The sequence below is a fragment of the Cebidichthys violaceus genome, unplaced genomic scaffold (assembly GCF_023349555.1).
Source record: "Cebidichthys violaceus isolate CVI_PGR_0920_01 unplaced genomic scaffold, fCebVio1.0.p SCAF_24, whole genome shotgun sequence".
Lineage (NCBI taxonomy): Eukaryota > Metazoa > Chordata > Actinopteri > Perciformes > Stichaeidae > Cebidichthys > Cebidichthys violaceus.
In genome coordinates this window covers 2268584-2282991 of record NW_027176417.1, presented here as the reverse complement: position 1 = coordinate 2282991, position 14408 = coordinate 2268584, and the positions used below count along the sequence as shown (strand labels likewise).

At 44.1% G+C, this 14408-nt stretch overlaps 1 protein-coding gene across 2 annotated transcripts in view; it reads right to left on the bottom strand.

Moving 5' to 3' along the window:
• LOC137878872 (fibroblast growth factor 14-like) overlaps positions 1–14007 on the bottom strand; it is a 42126-nt gene extending 28119 nt beyond the window's left edge. The window contains exon 1 of one of the 2 annotated variants that reach the window (XM_068719335.1): positions 13657–14007. In XM_068719335.1, coding sequence (XP_068575436.1) covers positions 13657–13945 — 289 coding nt within the window. In that variant the 5' untranslated portion in view covers positions 13946–14007. Of the gene's footprint in view, positions 1–8742; positions 8844–13656 lie in introns of those variants that run through there. The other variant, XM_068719338.1, reaches the window with a different exon arrangement.
• Positions 14008–14408: the final 401 nt, after the last annotated feature.

Genomic DNA, 14408 nt, shown 5'->3' with positions numbered 1-14408 from the left:
AGTCACATAATTTAATAACCTGTCACAGTGGAGACCATGTACTGTGTTCACATCCACAGCCTTCGTTTCTGCTTTTATCTTCTGTCATTTTGCTACTTGTTGCTGCCATCAAGTGGTAGATTTTCATCTAATCTACATTTTTTTTTTTATCTTATTAGAAACACAACTGACACATCACAGCTGCTTGGTATAGGGCCTACCTTTTATTACATTTGTATCAGCCTTGTATATATTTATGATTATTAACTATAAATGATAACTGTTAAAAGCCCCTTGCAGTATCAATGTTTCATCCTGTGCTAAGTAAAGACCATAGAGTGTAATTATTTAGTCCTCTTTTTATTAAACATTTACCTTTAATTCCCTGTTATATGCTTTTTAAGTCTACATGAAGCAGTGGAACATTTTTAAAGCTCGCAGTATCAATCGTATTTTATTGTTATTTTGAAAGTAAATGACCGGATGTCCCTTTGATTGTCGTTCTGGGCAAATTGACTTTGGACAGCGCGAGCGCTCTCTGGAACCACACGGTCGCTGTAGCCACGCGCCGAGCGAGCAGTCACACGCGCTGCCTAAAACAACCTGTCATCCTCCTTTAAAGGGTTTAAAGGGTGTGTGGGGGCGACCTTCTACTGTTACATATATGGACGGAGCTGCAGATGTTTTTATTCACTAGAAGGACATGACTGTGTCATTATATACAAGACCAACCTATGACATATTGTTCTTTTAAGTTATACTCGGATTTAAGTGTTGCATTCGTTTCATTAGAATTGTGCAGTGGAAAGCAGAGCAGCATGTAGGTCAGCCATCTCTCCAGAATAAAGAGCTGGGCTGGGACCCAGCTGGACACAAAGAACCCTGAAATAAAATGGTCCTTTCTTCTGAAGAAACTCGTGTCAAAGAAAATCCCCAAAACATTTTCCAATATGCGTCCTCATAATGAATAACCGAGAGTAGTTTGGCCTGTGGTTTTACATCACATGCATGAAATGTACTCATCACATTCGAGTGCCTGTAAGGCTGAACCGTTTCCATCATTGTCAGTCCCATTTGACAACGTTGCATATCAGATACCTCATTGTCTACTCGATTGATTTTCATCAGTGTGCTGATAGAAATCGTTTTTCCATTTGGATAAAGCCTTCCAATCCCAATATAGACTGTACAGCGACAGTGATAGTGATGTATAAGCGTGTTAATCTGGGTGATTACAGATAAAGACTGAAGTGAGGATACATTCAAGGAGGCTTTAAAAAGTAATTATATCACAATAAAATAAGATGTTAAATGAATATGTGAGTGCTCCTAGATTGTAGCCTCTATTTACTGTATTCTATTAGTGTTTCTATACTCTGAATAATGACAGTCCTGTTCATTTTAAAGTATTCATGTCAATGTGTGGATCCAAGAAGGACTTAAGTGCAGCGGGTGAAGCCTATAGTGATTAAAAAATAATGGGATGATGCTTTGAGGCTTCACGATGTCAGAAGAGAGTCAGAACACTTTAATAAAAATATTTCAGCACCATGGACAGCGAACAGCCTCTCTCTTTCAGTCTCTCTCTGCCTCTGTACCTGTAAGTGTGTGTGTGTGTGTGTTATTCATAGGCACACACACTCAGATGCACAGACACACACACACACACACACGCAGACAGGCAGACAGACGCACAACACATCATGTTCTTCAACACATCACAGGAATATGTATGTGTGTGGTTCCTCATGTCCACTAGGTGGCACCAGAGTGTGTGAAAGAACATCAGCCCAACACCAGGCGCTCACTGAGAGCCGTATTAATAGAGGCTGTAGTCGATAACACAGCGGTAGTTCACCGTGTGTGGTACATAATGATCAGCGTGGGACTGCTGCACAAGACAAACGTGTGAACGACTTAAAAACTGGCTCATGTAGGCCTAAGTGTTCTAATAACCAAATGGAGTTCTGAATGCAGACAACAGTTATGATAACTGGAACTATGAAGTACAGTTATACAATTTGTATCATGGAACGCTTTGCTTTACTTGGTACTGTTACGATGTATCTTCATGGACTGATATAGACGCAGCCCCCTGGATCTTCATCTTTTGTCGTAAACCCAGACTCTTCGACTGGATCTCCTGCGTCTGTCTCTGATGTTGCTGACACACTAAGATTCAGACACAGAAGGAAGCCCTGCTTCGCCCTCGCTCGTCTCTCTCCCAGCCGACAGGGAAAAAAGGGAACATAAAAGATGTGTGTGTGTGTGTGTGTGTGTGTGTGTGTGTGTGTGTGTGTGTGTGTACTTGTGTGTGTGTGTGTGAAGAGGGGATGTGTATGTCGTTTTATCCAGGTCAGTCCAAGTGAAGGAGTTATGAATAAATCAAAGCTTCATTTACATTAAAATTCATCTCCTCTGCTGCTTTTTATAGCGTCGGAGGAGGAAGGCGTGACACAGCTCTTAAACTTCAAAAGAAAAATCTTCGCACCCCCCCCCCTCCTCCTCCACCCACTTATTCCACCATCCATTCACTCAACTCTAGCTCGTCCTCAAATCTCTCTGCTTCATTGTACACGGTTGCAAGAGAACACACACACACACACACACATACACACACAAACTGAACTATGCAATATAGGGCATAAATATGATAGAAAATGCTTTTCCTGCATGTCTATGTGTTTCCACATTTATCCTCTAAGTGTGCACAGAGGCAGCAGCGTCCTCTACGGGAATAAAAGAAAACAGCACTCTCCACCCATCCACCTCCTCTTTCTCCTCCCTCTCTTTTACACCTCTGCAGCTTTACAGCCGGTCCTTGAATGCATCTCCATTTCAAAAAATACACTCACGTTGTGCTTTTCCATCTTCAGGATGCATTCATGACCACAGATCATTATCACAGCAAACTATATTTGCATTCATCTATTGAGTTTAATAGAGGTATTATAGTGGCTATAGTTTGTCATGTGATTTACTGATCATTTGTGACAGTTACATTAACAAAGAAGTCTTTGGTGGATCTTACAGTTATGTGAAAATATGTTCCTCATGCCAGCATGAAAAAAAGGAGCATCTGGTGTGACATCCAGCCAGAGATGAAAAGGTTAACCAGCTAAAAACAAAAGCATTTAGATGCTGAGAGACTGTCTTTGTCCTCAAGCTCCAACAAAGAGTGCTGCCTATGATCACAAGAGGGGGGGGGGAGGGGGAGTAAATGTGCAGCACCGGCACCAAAACTGCTGGACTAAACATGTTGCATGTGGGAGCATGAAGCTCACAGATATCCAATAGAAGGACCAGATGGGGAACATTTTTCTCATAACATTGTCAACTTGTTGCCTTATGTGAAACATAAGAAAAAGAAAAAAGTACCGTCTCGTCTACGGACGTTTGACAGTGTATACTTGATCGTTTTTTTATAACTTTACAAGACCTAATAGCACACCAAACTTCTTAAAGGAATAGTTCAACCTTTTGGGGAGTCAGCTGTTCCTTTTCTCATCAAGATGATTCATTTAACGGGCATTTACTTCCCAAAATGATCAACCATTCATGTAAATGAAAGATTCACGTGGTGAGTTTGGTCATACTGTGTTCATGGCTCACGAGAATGAATTCAGCTTCATGTATACTGCCTCTTTTAGACTCTCTGTAGGTGGCGCTCTTTGTTTGATCATGGTGACTACGGCTGCTCCGCCGCTGCTCTGAACAAACAGAGTGCGCAACAGTTGAGCATCACATTTAGCCGTATTCGTACAGCAGAGAAAAAGAAGAGGTGAAAAGGAGGGGAGGATGGAGAGAGAGAGACAGACAGGTTGCTAACAGATGTGGGTGGGTGTTCCCCAGACATAGGAGTGTGAGGATAGCCACTCTCAACTGAGCAGGATGAGTCATAATTCACACTCAGACACCCGCCCACACACACACACACACACACACACACACACACACTCAGAGAGGCGCAGACACGGGGAAATCCACTGTTTCCAAGGTAACGAGTGATTAGTGACGCAGGTGGATCTCCGAACGAAGAGAGAGGAAACACCTGATGAATGCAGAGAGGACAACACACACACACACATCTGGCATCAGTTGCAGTTATCGTACTGCGTCTCTGACTTTATGCTTTGTCTATGGGTTTGTGTTCCTCTCTCTCACACACACACACACACACACACACACACACACACACCTAGACTTCTTTCCTTGTTTCCTCTCCTATCTCCTTCTCTTCTCTCATCTCCTGTACTTGTTTCCTCTCATCTCATCCCATCCCCTTTCCTTGTCTCGTCTTTCTTGCTTCATCTCCCTTTCTCTCCTCTGTCATTGTGTCTCCTCTCCTGTCTCATTCTCCTCTCTTCTCTCATCTACTTGTTTCCTCTCATATCATCTCCTTTCCTTGTCTCTTCCCCACTCATCTACTCCCTTATCCCCTTTGCTTGACTACTCTCCTTTCTGCTTCATCTCCCTTCCTCTCCTCCACTATCCCTGTCTCCTTCTTCTCTCTTCTCTCCTCTACTTGTTTCCACTCATCTCATCTCCTTACCTTGTCTCTTCCCCTCATCTCCTCTCTCATCCCTTTTACTCGTCTCTTCCTCTCTATCATCCTCTTTCCTTCTGTACTCTCCTCTCTGTTTCATCTCACTTCCTCTTATCTCCTTTCCTCGTCGCCTCCCCTCTCCATCATCCCCTTTCCTTCCCTACTCTCCTCTCTGTTTCATCTCCCTTCCTATCTTTTCCTCATCTCCTCCCCTCTCATTTACTTTCCTTGTCTTCTCTCATCTCTTAGGTTCATCTTCTTTCCTTTCCTTTCATCTCCTCTCCTCATTTTTGCTCTCATATCCTCCTCTAATTCCCTTGTCTCTCCTCTCCTCTTGTCTCATCTCCTTTCCTTTTCTCCTCTCCTTGTCTATCTTTGTAACATCTCCAGCTCAGTGAGGAGGAGAGAGGGAATCAGCTACTGAATTATTCATTCAGCCCTCTCTCTCTCTCTCTTTCCTTACATCTGTCTGCTTCCTGTCTTGAATCCCCTCCCCTCTTTCTCTCTCTTTACCTTTTTCTCTCTATCCCTGAATTTCTTCCGACGCCTCTCTTGCTCGCCGAACAACTTGACACTATAACGTTTAAGCAGTACGAGAAGAAAAGAGTCACAGTTACACATCAACATCTGTCCAATGTTGGCTATCATTAGCTACCATGAGTGGTCATACCAGACCGAGTCCGCCAGTGGAACCCCTCAATTGAATCAGCAACGGTACGTCTTGCTTTGGACTTCAACTAATAATTCAAAAGAAGAAGAAGAAGTTGTTTATTTTTTCAAATGCTAGACTGTCTTTATGAGTTTATGAGGTTTGATATGAGAACCAAAACCTGAGACGCTGTTCTAAAGATGTTTGCCTTGAATAAAAAAACATAAAGTTTTCACATTCTGAAATAATGTAGTTGTTTTACTGTGAACTGAAGTATGTGGAGCTGCTCAGGGACAAACAAAGGCGACTCTACTAGTGTGTGTACTATGTGTGTGTGTGTGTAACAGGGCCTTTTCTGAATAAAGAGAGCATCGCTCTCAAGTTAAACTTGCCTGAATATATAAAAGGTTTTTAAAGAAAAGCTCCACACTAAACCAACAGGCTAGGAAGCTACTTTGATTAGCAACAAGACAGCAAAACGACAGACAGGAGAGAAACCAGACAGAACGCTTTCTTCATTCGTGAAGCCTTTTACTGTGTCATTCTTTTGTCCCCTATTTTGTTTGCCATATAGTTGCATAACGTTGCAGCACATGGCTTGTTTTACCTCTTTACAGCAACGTCAGCTCAGATGTTGACACCCTGCGTCGATTTATTCAGAGCCATCACATGAGTTAGCTGCTGTTGAGTCAAACTAGAGGTCGATTCTAGTAGATTATACAACATTAAACTGTAGTTTGTCTTTTTCATTTAGGACTAAACAATATCGGCAACCCCGCATGGGTCTACACCCCGAGGTGAAGTACTTGAGACTCTCCACAACGGCACGATGTCAATAACAGCTTCATGGGCCGAGGCCCTCTGAACACCTCGCATATTATATTGATCTCTGTTTAAAAGCTTCTGGGACATTTCACAGGAATATCAACAGGAAGTGGCGTTTTAATCTCTCGGCTGTTGTTGATGCTTTGAAGTGTGAAGGATTAAACAGTGAAAGTCAATTTGTGTTGGTCATGCCTTTTTCTCTGGAGTGACCAACTGATGACAAATGATAACAGTTGAAGATGGAGGACTTCTGCGTCAGAGCGGTTACATAATCGCTCTGGATCTTTTCCCCCCCAAAAAAAAGTCAGAACTACAGAGGAAGATGGGAGGAGAGGGGGAGGGTGGGAGGAGGGGGGAGAGATAACTACAGAGACTGAAGGGAGAAATCCTTCAAGCAAGAGTTTGGTTTAAGGAGGTGCTGAAAGTCAAAGCCTGGAGATGGAATAAAAACATGTTTATATGATGTGAAAATGTAATGTAGGAACACTAACATCTCCACTGTTTAGTACCATAAACATCTGTTCAACTACTGCAGTTAAGTTTGCTTCTGTGGTTTGAGAAATGTTGCACGACCTGTTTTTCAGAATTTCACAGGAAGACAACAAGTTATTCCTCATTTTTAATAATCTTTTATGCACTCGATTTGATTTGGTTGGGTCAGCGCTATAGAAGATTAAATGATCAATCTTTGCTCACCACATATTAGCCTTTCTTGCTCTCAAGTGTGCATAAGTAATAGGTGATAAACTGTTTTTTTTAAATACATAAATCTGGTTATCTTATTGGCCGCGTGCGTGTCTATGAGTGACTCGCTTTCATTCTCTTTGAATATAAAGGTTTCATTTTGCCATCTTCTGACTCAGTTATGAAATGATCGTGATTCAACAGGATATCAACAGCGGCCTCCCATGTGAGTCACACAAGTCCGATCACTTAAGTACAGTATCTAGCTGGAGATGAAGACCATTGTCAGAGAAACGTAATGCATCCGTCAATACAAATTCATTTAGCGTTTCTCCAGTGAGTGCGTTGCAGTGATCTGGGTCAGAAAAGCACTTAGAATTAAATGCTTTTCCCCGACAGCTGCACTCATTCAATCTCAGCAAAACCACAACTCCCAGCTCACCGCTCCTCTGTCTACAGCGCTGTGCTCAGTGCGCCGGCCCCTTTTTGAGGAGCAATGGCTGTAGTGTAGTCTAGTTCTGAATAACAGGAACGGAGAGCGTAGGTAGATACCGTGACAAGAGATGAAACTTTGTTAAAGCGGTCAAGGCTCGACGAAGCAGAATGTTTTCAGCGAGAACTTATCTTTCTCTGCAGCTGAAGTCTGAGTAAAATAATGCCTGATTTCAGCTATTTTGTTCTGGGAAAAAAAAGGTGTTATTCCTCACACCACTCTGTAGGAAAAGCTCACAGTTGGTGTTGGATAGAGGAGGAGGATAACCGACGAGGTGGTGGATTTTTAGAAAATGATCTTTGTATTGTTGTGGTCAGTCGTGACTTCTGGCTCCGCTGGGTAAAAACAAGGAAAGTCAAAAGCCTAACGAATCCAGTGATCAACAATTAAAACTACAACCTGAGGTGATACAGCAGCGCTGTCCCTTTTCCCTCTTTCTTTAGGTTAGATAAACAACAGATTGACGTGACAATAGGCTGGGTATAAAGGCACAATTGCTCAAATAACTGCTCTCGGTGGTGAAAACACATTTCTGAGACCTCTGACTAATCTGTTTCCCCCACATTGCTGCCTTACAGGCACCTTGTACACAGAACGTGCATAGTAATCCCTCTCAGTGACGGTGTCGACGCTTCAGCGGCAACGGTAGATTTGAGGATCCCATTCAGCCCACGAGGCCTCTAATCCAAATCGTGCCGCAATAGGGATCAAAGAGCAGCACTTCTCACAGGTAGAGGAGACGGAACGCAGACATGAAGACAGCGCGGCTTTGAAAACACCGATTCTATCACCGGTTTACGTCCGCATCCGATACCTGAGGCCTTAGATTGAGAGCAGGCTCATGGGTTTGAGATGGCAGAGTGTTAGCGTAGCAAGTCATTTAAAGTTAGACAAAGAAGGCATGAAACTGCTCCCAATCTTCTCATTTCACAAGAGCGAGTTTATCAGAGAGTATTAATTACTGGCGCAAACCATCAAAACACAATATAAAAAGCATTTTTATCACGTGTGAAGACTTCTCATTCTGCCTCGTCCAGTGGCTCCAAGTCAGCGTCAACAAATTGACTTTTTACTGCTTTTTGAGAAAAGTTATTACTGGCTGAGAGGCAAGTGAAAAAGCAAAGAAAGTTGAGGATTTAGTGGATTGGACCGAACATTAGGAGACAGGATGTAACAAAAACAATGTCACACAAAGTCCTCCAGACAGAGGGGAGAGTGACGCCTGACTTATCTTCAACTGCTGCGTGTATTTTCTTATTATCCGTCCAAATTCATCGGCTGTGTAAGAGCTGAGTTGAGTTCAGGGACACTAAAATCCCTGAAAGTACCCTCAATTTAATCAAACCTCTGACATTTAAATCATGATAAAGCCCCAAAAAAAGTGTAAATGAGTCAATATACAACCACAGTTTATACATGAACCTGTATATTTGGATGACTGCCATTGCTAGGAAGTCATGTATAGTCTTATTTTTTTATTCTCTGTAGAGGTAAAGCATATATGCGAGTGTCCTGCTCTCTCGGGACAGATGCACACAGCTGTTGCCAGTGTAAAGAGTCTCTTACCTGGATCAGCTTTTCCCAAAGCAGCCTTTAGTCTCTTCTCTGCTACCTTCAGTATAAACTCATAGTCCATGACTAACACACACACACACACACACACACCTGTTGACACCAGCCAGATGGACTCCACTGGAAACTCACTTCTTAAATCCCCCAACGCGGCCTCAGATGAGGACCCACACATCGGCGACACACACACACACACACACACACACATAGAGAGCGGGACAGATATGGCCATTATGTCACGCAGGGCTGTCATCAAGCAAAAGGTTAAAGCAGACAAGGGGAAACTAAAAGTCAGCTCAAGTGTGTGTGAGGGAGAGCTGGAGCGAAGGAAAGAAGTGGAGGACAGAGATAAAGAGACAAGGCGCTAAGGAAAAGCTACAGAGTGGGAACTCATCATCAGTAACGTAGCGATCACATGTTTAAATTAAAGTCTTTTCTTTTCAACAAGTGACTGAGTTTTGATTTTGTCAAAGAATAGAACATCACCAGGCAATTTTCAGACGTTTTATTAAGTCCATTTCAAAAAATACCTTGAAACCGGTTTAATCTTACAAAATACCGTGCTACACATTTGCCGCCCAGCACTACTTCTTATCACTCAGTCTGCGAAAACACTTCTTAGTGCAGCCTTTGATGCCCTGCTGCTTTTTATAAATGCGCTTGGAAGAATAACACTCAGCACTCACTCTCTCCTGACAGAAACCTGGAGCGAGAGCGGTCCAAACACACACACACACACACACACACACACACACACACACACACACACACACATTCTCTCATTCACCTTTCCACTTTTACTCATTGCTTCATTTGGAAAATTATAGTGTTTCCATTGCTGAACAGAGTCACACTGTAATCAGCCGTTCAACAGTCTTTTTATTTGTTTGACAGTCTTCAACAGCTCCACTTATTTCAGTAAAACATATCAAAGCAGATATGCAACAATTCGGTAGATGGCAGTTTCAGAGTCTAAATATTCCCCAGGGTTAACGTTTATTTAACCAGCTTGTGTTGAAAAGAGATGAGTCAGTGAGCAGATCTGTGCTCCTAAAGGGTCAGTTCACACACACACACACACACACACACACACACACACAATGTGCACATTGTAAAATCTCAAAAGTGACTTGTCCTGTCTCAGTTGTGCTGGAGTTGCCCTAGTCCACTGACCGTGTTCATTGGAGCTACTTTCTAACAAAGAAATAGTCCCTCACAGCAACAATACATTGTGTCAACACTGAATTCAGCAACAACTTTAAGCTTCTCTTACGATATTCACACAACATTTTTCTTCTTCCCGTTTAGCTTAATTTAGCTAATACTGGATCATTTTGGGTCTTTTTTTTTTTTACCTGCAAAGTCCATTTGAGTTTGGCTTGTTCTGGTTTGATTGTATGAACGACCTGTGTGTGTGAATCTGTATGTGTTTGAGACGGGGGGGGGGGGGGGGGGGTGATTAGTCGACAGCTCGTGAGTGTGTGAAGTATGACGTACATGAGAGTTCAGACGAAAGCCGACCAGACCAGCAAAAAGGCAAAATGTTTTTTTCTGGAGACTCAGTGTATTTCGGACAATGAGGACATGGGCTAATGAGTTCACTCTCACACACACACACACACACACACACACACACACATACAGGGATTATATTAGAGTACTGCACCAAAACCCTCCGTGTGACCTTAGAGAACACACATCACTATGACTGTCACTATTTTGTCATCTCATCACTTTTGGACGATGTAACAGCACGCAACTGAGGAACAGAGACGGAGAGAGACGGACAGGCACATTGACTTTGTTTGCAAGCTTGAGGAACATACGGCATTTGGTATTCTTGATCCAAAGATATCCGCCGATTTAAATTTGAAAATATGAATTAAACGCGTACTTTATGCGCGTGCATGTGTGGGCCTTTCACTCGCAGAGACAGATCCGAGGGGACACAATCCCCACTGCTATACTCCAGTGTTTGAATAAAATATCAAGCACGACGCCTTAATGGCAATTTTCCAGAGAAGGTGAGTGGTCGTGTGTGTGTGTGTGTGTGTGTGTGTGTGTGTGTGTGTGTGTGTGTGGGCCTGCACGCCTATGTGGGCTATAAAGGGTTAAAATCTCTATCTGGGTCACGTCACATGGGACACAGGGCCGTGAGTAACACTGTGCCTTATTCCTTTTTAACAATGAATGATACTGATGCAGGTTCATCTGGAGGAGACCCAACACAGGAACTCCATTCACACAGTTCCAGCGTCTCTGGAAACCCATGTTCAAGTAAAAGTCAACTTTGATATATAATAGTTACCCAACAACATGACGTGAAAGTTAGCGCTGGCTTCTTCTTACTGAATGGGCCACACACATGCTGATGCACACACACACACACACACACACACACACACACACACACACACACACACACACACACACACACACACACGAAACAAAGCTGTATTTCTGTCTCCCAAGCGGACTTTAACTAAATAGTGCAATTCGGAAGAAAAAACGGCAACAAATCCAGAGTCAGCGAAACGCTGCCTCCTCCCCATCTCCAGCAGGTCCATATTTCACCGCCAACTGCTGTGTGTATCAAACATAAACACACACACTTACACACTAGAACTCCCAGGGAGAGAGTTCATGCAGTGACGTTTTCTTTAATTAAAAGAGAACGTTGACAGCTAAATGGTCCCGGCTGCTGTAAATCTATATGAGGCCGGCTGCAGGATGCTGGTGGGAACTTCCTTGTGTTCAGTACACATACACACATACTGCCATAACCTACATTATGCAGCATTATGTCCCATGTAACGTGGAGACCCTGAACTTTACATACTGTATATATATATAAACATGTACTATGACATTTTGCGGTCACGTTATAGCTGATATATTATACTTCTAAACGACGTTAACCATCAGAATACTGAAACTGCAGCTTGGATACTGTCCGTTAAAGACATCTTACACACCCAAAGAGGGAGTTTAAACTGCGGGTTGACTGTGAGACAGAAGGTTAATATCCCTGCTTATGTATCACACGCGTTTCTCTCATGACTCCAGCGTTTCTAGCTTCAAGCCAAATCATCAAATAAGCAAAGAGGAGCACAATATAAAACGGAATAAAAGCAGAAACAAAAGAGCCCAGAGGACACAAAAAAAACCCCACATGTGCCACTTTATAAACTGCAGGCAACAGCGTGTTGGCAGGCAGTGAAAGGAAGCTGTGGAAATCTTGCGCTCGGTACAATTGTTCAAATTAGTCCTTTCACCTGCGCCAACACATCAATATTGATTTAGTTTGTTTACACCTTTAATCTGCAAGATTAGAGGCTTGTGTTTGGTGCTAAAATCGTATTGCTCGAGTGTTTTCCCCAGAGATAACTTGTCGATCACACGAGGCAAACACATGCCTTTTTTTTTTTCTTGAAATATTTGTTGATGAAGTACAAATATATTTCTCAGGAAAGACCTAGAAGCCTTTCATAAACTGATGTTGAATCATCGGAGGAAAACAGTCATTCAAGTAAAGGAAATGATACTTTGTTAGTCAGCTCTCTTATACATCTGTTTCTAAGAGGTGATCTGCCTCAAACTGCAGTCTCCTGCAAGTATATGGTGGCAATTTGACACGAATGTTGTGTGCCTTTATAGCCCCAAGGCAGTCAACGACCAAAGCTGGCAGACACCATGCTGCAGTGTTTATACAGATTAGAGTTATAATGCATTCATACACATCAGCTCTAAACCACAGGGACAGAGCTTTGTAATGAGTCAAACACCTGATAAGCAGCAGGGACAAAGAGAAGACACAGCATTAATGTCTCTGACCTCAACCCATCACTTTTCAGTGCTGACTGTCTGTAAAGTCACTCAGATATTTACTCAATGCCACCACAGAGTGATGTTAATGTAAGGAGAAATGACTCTGAGAACCATTCAAGAGCTCACAGAACGGCACTTCTACATTCTAGATATACTGAGTACAGTGTGTAAACAGGCTTGTTGATTCCCCAAAGAGCTTTCACTTCACTCTTTAACAACGTGGTCAGCTTTTGTAAATTTGATTTGCTTCAAGGAAAAAGTGAATCTCACTCTTAATTATATCATTCCTCTACTCGTTGAGGAACTTGTGACAGACCGGTTTTCCTGCCCTGATCTTTGAAGTTATCTCCAGACATGTTCCTAAAATCCAACTTTAGAAGATGGACATGTTGCCGATGGTGCACCAGGTATGACGTTGGACATAATTAACAGCTCACCTGAATAAAAAAGTTGCAATAAACATTTGACGAAACCCCTTAAAGTCAGTCCCCCAAGAAGCTGTGGGCTCTGCTGAGCAACACAGCATCACCTTCAGTCTTCAACCTCGTGAGAAGAGATGTTTGCTTTCCACACGGTCTGACCGAAATGTCTGCAGCCACAAGTACAAAACACGCTCTTTCCCGTTCCACGGTACTGGATGCACAGTGGAAGTCTAAATAAGGCCATGTGCTGTTTAATCATGCAGGTTACTGGAGCCTGAACGGGTCTGCATACTGCATTACACTTGATTTTCTGCAGCATCTCTGCCAAGCACAGCACGCACTCGTTTTCGCACGCACTGCCACTATAGTCAGTTTCTGTGCTAATAAGTTATCACCCCCACCTCCCCTCCCTCTGCCCCCAATCACACACCCCTCCCCTCCCTGAAGTGCACTCACTTGCTGCACAACTGCGATTGCAGAGAAACACCAGCAAGCAGCCGAACAGTGCAGTCTCGAGAGGAAACACACACGCGCACACTCCTGCGCGTACGCAGACACACAGAAACGCAATAAAGTATTTCTCTTTCTCTATCATCCCCACACACGCACGTACACGCGCAGAAAGCGAGAGAGAGAGACACACACACAACAAACTCACCAGTTGGGTTCTTGTTTTTCTTGAGGCTCCTGCCACAAAGACACTGCAGCATATGCGATCCTTTGCTGAAAATGTTGTTCCAAATAAACCGCATGGATTTGGCCGAGACGGGGGAGGAGGAGGAGGAAGAGGAGGAAGAGGAGGTGGGGGACGAGAGGCGCTCCGGATGCGGCAGCCTAAAATTCACCCACCGCATGGGGGCTGGTCCGCCCCCCTGTTTGCATGCCAGCAGAGCCGGCCAGCTGTTGGGCTCAGTTCGGCGGTGCTTCGCCCTCCCAATCTGCACCATAGACAAGAATAAGAGCTGGAAGCCCGGCTCGTAGCCCGGTTTCTCGCCCGGTTCCTCAACAAGCCCGGAGATCAGCGACCGCACGTATTCCGCGTCGAAGTCGTCCTCGTGCGGCAGGAAAAGAGCGGCCGCCGCTGCGCTTTTCTCCGCGGTCTCCGCCTCTGGCTGCCCCAGCGGCCGGTGGTCCTCAGCGGCGGAGGATAGGTCGCTGCTGCTGCTGCCGCCGCCCGGCCGCCGCGGCGTGAAAAGCCCCCGAGCGCTCCTCTTCAAATGGCGTCGTCTGCCGCGCGGCGCGGGGAGAGGAGCGGCAGCAGCGGACAGGCATGCGGCGGCGCTAGCGTGGAGTCGGCGGTACGCGGCAGCTGTCGGCTTCTGCACAAAAAACCATTGCATATTAGTGGGGATCGCAGGGGTCGGTGCGTCCGTCCGTGCGGGAGGGGAGGAGGAGGGGAGGGGTGCGGAT